Raw genomic sequence first — 6,571 nt, forward strand, 5'->3', positions numbered from 1 at the left:
AATCCTACTTCCGTAGTGATACTGCCTCGGAAACCCAAGGAGGGGTCGCTATGAGTCGGGGCCGACTCGACGGCACATAACAACAACAAAAATACACTTAAAAATCACTGAAATGGCCAATTTTTTGTTACATACATTTTATCACATTAAAACTTTAAAAAAAAAAGGTAATGACCAGCACAAGATTCAACTGCTGACCTCAGATTAGGGAGGTAGTAAAATAAAATAGTCTGTTTGGGGGACTTTACAGTTAGATATATATTGTCACGTCAAAATCCTAGACTTTATTTTGGGTGGCGGGTTCAAGATATTTATCACATTTTTAAATTAACATTGAATAAGTAAAATTAGGCCATGTGTGGACTAATGATAAGAGTATGTCATAATCCAATCCAATAATCAATCAACCCAATTCTGTGCACCTGAGGCCTTATTGTAAATGTCGCCCCCAGACTTATGTTTTTATGGTAGTATAGTGCCTAAACAGGAGCTCTGGTAGCATAGTGGCTAAAGCACTTGACTGCTAACCAGAAGGCTGGCGGTTCAAACCCACCAGCCACTCCTCGGAAGGAAGGTTGGGCAATCCTACTTCCGTAGTGATACTGCCTCGGAAACCCAAGGAAGGGTCGCTATGAGTCAGGGCCGACTCGACGGCACATAACAACAACAACAACATAGTGCCTAAGGCATTTGACTGCTAACCAGAAGGCTGGTGGTTCAAACCCATGAGCCACTCCTTGGTAGGAAGATTGGGCAATCTACTTCCATAGAGATACTGCCTCGGAAACCCAAGGAGGGGTCCCTATGAGTCGGAAAACGATTCTACTACAGTGAGTTTTCTAATAGATTTTTAAAGCTTAGCATTCATATATTTGTAATCTGATCACCATACAATTTACATACATGCTTGGAGACCCTCAGACTACCAATGAAAACAAGAACTTACGATCAATATCAATAGTCTTTAGTGTTTGTCGCATTTCTGAATCACTCATAGAAATCTTCAAGGTGTGTAGGATTGTTGATAGATCATTCACAGAAATCTTTCCGTTTCGAATTTTACTAAAAACTTTACAGGCTTTATGAAGTGCTAAACACATACAACAAAACATGTAGTTAGTCAATTCAGAGGAATGATTATTCCTCGCTACCCCACCCTTTATCAGAAAAAATAACAATAACCCAAAAAGGGGGACTAAATCTTTGTTTTTCAGATTTGCTGCTTTATAATTGATTCTCATGATTTTAATTGACTTATTTAGGTATGTCTGAAGCCAGTAAACTCTCATACTATCACAGTTTCCTAAGGAACTCTCAGAAAGTGTCAGAAAAGTCACACAGAGTTTACATAAGCAAAGACTTCTGCAGTTTTCCCTGGGAACATTAAATCATTTTTTTTTTGTTCCTGTAACACTTAGTATGTATTTCAGCCAAAGCTTCTGGTATTGTGATTGCATGCATGCCAGTAGTCAATATCCCTCACTAAACTGTCAGCTTCTAAGGGGCAAGATTTTTTATTTTTCTACTTCTAGTACCCAACTCAAAGCATGTGTATTGAATTGAATTGAGTTCAATTTTCACTCAAAAAAAAAAAAAAAAAAAACCAATAAATGGCAGAGTTAAATACAGAGAAATATTAAAGGACAAGTAAATAGTGACTTCAGTAAGATAAGAGGAGCTTTAGTAGAATGACGAAAGCAGAAGCCAAATTTCAGTGAAATGGGAAATAAATGGAGAAATTAAAGGAAACAACTCTTTCAAGAAGCTTCCCTGGGAAACATAGAGTATAAATTTGACAAAGCACTGTCCCTGAAGAAGAAAAACTGATCCAAAGAACAAAGGATTAATTTGGTGAAAGGCAGTCTTTTCCAATGAGAAGAGGGAAGCTTGCTCAGGAAGACAGCCCAGTAGCCTAAATTTGAAGGAAAGGCCCAAGATATGATAGAGGTCAGTGTCGAAAGAAAAAATAAAAAAAAGAAAGAAAGGTAACATCAACTTTAATATTTATATATGAAAGACTAAATTCCAATGAAATCAGTGTCTCCAGCACTTATCAGTTTATTCATAGTACCTAATATTCTGCCTTTCCCCCCCTGAAAAAAAAAAGTATATTTAAATTGGAATAAGTATGTATAAAATAGGATTTGCCTATTTTACCAATACAACACATGATATTTATAAATTAAACTATCACCTTATGCTTCCTCACAGCCTGCAGCCTTTGACACCTACGGTATTAGCTAATACCATAACAAAATCCAACGCACTGCCGTCAAGTGGGATCCGACTCACGGTGACCCCTTCTTGGGTTTCCGAGGCGGTATCACTACAGAAGCCAAAAGCCACTAAAACAGTACAGGAAGACACTGACCACTGAAACAAGTCTTAATCAGGAAATCTATTCAAGGAATTCTAGAACTTCTTATTACCACTTAACTCTTCTGAGTATAAGCGTCCATGGGGTACTTCATCATATAATGTCTGATAGAGGTTAGAAAATGTTTTTTTCCTGTCAAAGAAACAACCACATTAGAAAGGAGAAAAGGAAAATATACCAAATCCCATTTAAAATTATTAGCAAATCAAGCTCTCAATAGTCTGATATTCTTCAAGTCTCTTACTCCAGAGTCTTTCTTTTTTAAAAAATAAAAGTAAGGAGATTATTGGAGAACATAACAGCTTGCAAATTGGGCAGCAACCCTATTAAAAATACACAGTTGCTCCCTGAGAGTCTTTCATGAAAAAATCTAGAAACTTCCTCAGTATCATGGCATTACCCCTAGGCCATTATACAGAGGGCAGAGATTGGGACCCTTACTATTTGATATTTGACTCTCTTGAGAATTCTCTGTATGATCTGAGGTTCAACCAATACCTTTGGAGAACTGCTATAGACAAGATCAGAATTGTTAAAAGAAAAAAAAATCTAGAAACTTCTTAAAGAATAATTAGTTCTATCAGGCTCTAAGTTAACTATTATTCTGATGTAAAACTGGTTTTTGAAATTAAATTATACTCCCACATTCTCATCTTGTTTCTTTTAGGTGATATTTCTACATGGAGAAAAATTTACCCTAGTTAGTAAATAGTGCCCATGTCTCACTCTATCCTTTGACTGTGATATAATTTTTCCTACTTTTAATTCAATTTTTAAAGAAAACTACTGTACTAAGGCAAACAAGAACATCTGTAAATAGCCAAAGAATTCCAGATTCTATCACCTCTCAGTAAAAATGTCTCAAAAAGATGATTCATCTGATACCATACCATGTAAATAATTTACATCACAGAACGTTCGTGTTGGATGAAATCTTAGAAGTCCATCTGGTAAAAGCTTCTTGTTGTACAGATGTGGAACTAAACCTTAGAGGTGTAAAAGTGAACTGTACATGACCCTGCAGCTAGCTTGTGAGGTCAATCAGGACAAACCAGTGCTCTGATCTTTACACTACCCTTCCCCAAAAAGGGTAATTTCTTGATTTGCACAAACTATCTGACATTCTTTACATGGAAGAGACAAATGATTCTTGAAAGAAAAACCCCTAGTCTGCACTCAACATTCAAGGGGCAGAATACAATGATTTAAATACCTAGTGCCTGAAGAAGGTGTTCTTATGGGTGATGAAGTCTTAGGAACTCTGTACTGATTAGGCAACTTGCATACAGAGCTTTCTTTCTTAGTTATCTTCTCCTTTGACAGCTTTGCAGAGGAAGAGGTAATCTAGAGCCAAATACAACAATGTATTTATTTAGTGCCTGAGATCACACTGAAATCTAGATACTTCTTAAAGAATAATTAGTTATACCAGGCTCTAACTTAATTACTTTTCTGATGTAAAATTACTTTTTGAAATGAAATTTTACTTCATATATACTAAAATTTTAAATAAACTATACAATATTCTTCTGCAAAGCAATATTTTTCTTAATTATGCAACTAAACATCTCCTAATTAATATTTAGTCAATTATAGTCATAAATCTTATAAAGCAGGGAAAACATATAGTATAGCAAGAATAAGATGACTTAATCACCAGATCGTAAGGTACACACACAGCCCTTGTCTATCTGTGCAAATTAATGTGGAGAATTATTGTAGTTATTCATACAGGTAATTTTTCTTTTTAAATTACCCTTATGATTAACTAATCCATTTAACATTACATGCATAAACAAGATTCAAGAGAGGCAAGCAACTAGGCAGATAGCAAAGTATCACCTTCAAAAATGAGGACTCTAGTTGTAGTTGTCTTCAATTTTACATGAAACATGGAGTTTTGAATTTTAAAGGCCATGCAGAGTATGGAGATAAGACTATAGGATCACATACGGTGGAGAATTGGTACTGAGATCCCACGTAAAGCCAAAATCTTCAAAAGGCAATGTTCCCACCAAGAGTGGGCAAGGAAAAAAACGTATCTAACAGGAGTATAGAAAATAACATCTATCTCTGCCTCAGCTCCAGAATGTAAAAAGGAAAGGAGTAAAATACCCAAGAACACAAGTTACCACGAGTGTGAATGAGATAAACAACAAAAGGAAGATTCAGATCCACTAAAAACTTCATATATGGGACTTAAAGAGAACAAATGGGGAGAAATTACTCAGAAAAAAAAAAAGAAGGAAACTATGAAGCAATGTTAAAGAACTTACAGTTTATCTATGATAAGGTTTATTATTTGTCTAATAGAAGATCCAGAAGGATATATAATAACAAGATTAAAGGAAATATTCTTTTTTTTTTAGCAGCTCCAACAAAACTTTATTTATGAACATTAAAACGTGAATTTTGTATGATTTTCTTTTTTAAAAAATGCATTTTATTGAAATATAATTTATGTACAATGAAATACACAAAACTAAAGTGACATGGGTCAATGCATTTTTTTTTTTTTTTTTGCAGTGGTCCCTCCCCTCCCATCCCTAGCAAGCAACAAAGAAAGTTTCCCTCCATATATAAACCTCTGCTTGATCCTCCACAACAACAAACTAAAACTATATTCGTCCTTCTGTGATTGATTTATTTCACTCAGCATATTGTCCTCCAAGTTCATCCATATTATGCAGTGTTTTGCAGACTCTACATTATTCTATAATACTGCATAGCATTCCAGTATGTGTATATACCATAGTTTGGTCATCCACTCTTCTGCTGATGGGCACGTAGGTTGTTTCCATCTTTTTGCTATTGTAAATAGTGCTGTGATGAACATGAGCACGCATGTATCTGTTCCTATCCTGGCTCTCACCGCTCTAGGATATATACCTAGTAATGGGATTGCTGGGTCAAATGGTATCTCCAATATGAACTTTCTAAGGAATCGCCATATTGCTTTCCACAGTGGTTGTGTCCCTTCAGTCATACAAGCAGTGTATGAGAGTCACAGCCTCTCCACATCCACACCAGCATTTGTTATTTTCTGTCTCATTGAACATTGCCATCAGTGCTGGGGCGAGACGATATATCTCATTGTTGTTTTGATTTACATCTCTCTGATGGCTAATGATTGTGAGCATCTTTTCATGTATTACCTGACCACCTGAATATCCTCCTTGGTGAAGTGTCTATTCATGTCTTCTGCCCATTTTTCAATTGAATAGTTAATTCCTTTGGTGTTGAGGCATTGGAGTTTCTCATCAATCTTAGAGATAAGTCCCTTGCCAGATATGTAATTATCAGAAATATGAATTTGTTGCTGTCATTTTTGTCATGTGCTTTTTCATTGTGTCGATTTCTTTGTTCCATGTAATTGTCTATGCTGAGCTTGTTTTGTTTATGACTCATGTTATCACTTCCTTCATTGCTATTGTTTTAGTAATTGCTGAATATTTATGCTGGTCCTCTTTTTTATTTTGATGTGGAGGTTTATCATTTTTCTTTGAGGTTACCCTGTGATTTATAGTTTTCTTCCCAAGTTTAGAACAGTCTGTTCTATCCTGTAGTTGTCTTGACTTCCCTACCATCTAGAAGTTATGTAACGATGCAGATTTTTTCCCCTCTTTTTGGCTTGTAGTTATCCTCATTTGTCAATTGGTGTCTCTGGTTCCCTGTTTGCAATCTTGTAGGCATATTTACTTTGGACATTTCCATAGCTGGGTTGGTTTCTGAGTTATATCATCATGTGTGTTAATGGTCAGTTGTTGTTGGCTGTTGTTGCTTTTCTATCCAAAGGGCTCCCTTTAACATCTCTTGTAAGGTTGGTCTGGTTTTAACAAATTCCCTTAATTTCTGCTTATCTGGAAATGTCCTAATTTCACCATCAAATTTGAGGGACAATTTTGCTAGGTATATAATTCTTGGTTGGAAATTTTTCTCTTTCAGTGTTTTATATATACCGTCCCACTGTCTTTCTTGCCTGCATGGCTTCTGTCAAGAAATCCGAACTTAGTCTTATTGGTTGCCCCTTGTAGGTAACTTTTTGTTTTTCCTGTGCTGCTCTCATGATTCTTTCTTTGTCTTTGGTTTTGATGAGTTTGATGATGATATGTCTTGGTGGTTTTCTTTTGGGGTCTATCCTTTTTGGGGTTCATTGGACTTCCTGAATGGATATAGTCTCATCTTTCATCATAT

General features: G+C 35.8%; 1 protein-coding gene across 1 annotated transcript in view; it reads right to left on the reverse strand.

Moving 5' to 3' along the window:
• EFCAB13 (EF-hand calcium binding domain 13) overlaps positions 1–6,571 on the reverse strand; it is a 135,149-nt gene that overhangs the window by 117,201 nt on the left and 11,377 nt on the right. Inside the window, exons 4-7 of the mRNA XM_007959917.1 lie at positions 3,591–3,721; positions 2,834–2,836; positions 2,430–2,509; positions 947–1,090 (exon numbers count right to left, since the gene is read on the reverse strand). Coding sequence (XP_007958108.1) covers positions 947–1,090; positions 2,430–2,509; positions 2,834–2,836; positions 3,591–3,721 — 358 coding nt within the window. The remainder of the gene's footprint in view (positions 1–946; positions 1,091–2,429; positions 2,510–2,833; positions 2,837–3,590; positions 3,722–6,571) is intronic.

Source organism: Orycteropus afer, unplaced genomic scaffold (genome assembly GCF_000298275.1).
Source record: "Orycteropus afer afer isolate SDZICR_OR568_19922 unplaced genomic scaffold, OryAfe1.0 scaffold00018, whole genome shotgun sequence".
In the NCBI taxonomy this organism is placed as follows: Eukaryota; Metazoa; Chordata; class Mammalia; order Tubulidentata; family Orycteropodidae; genus Orycteropus; species Orycteropus afer.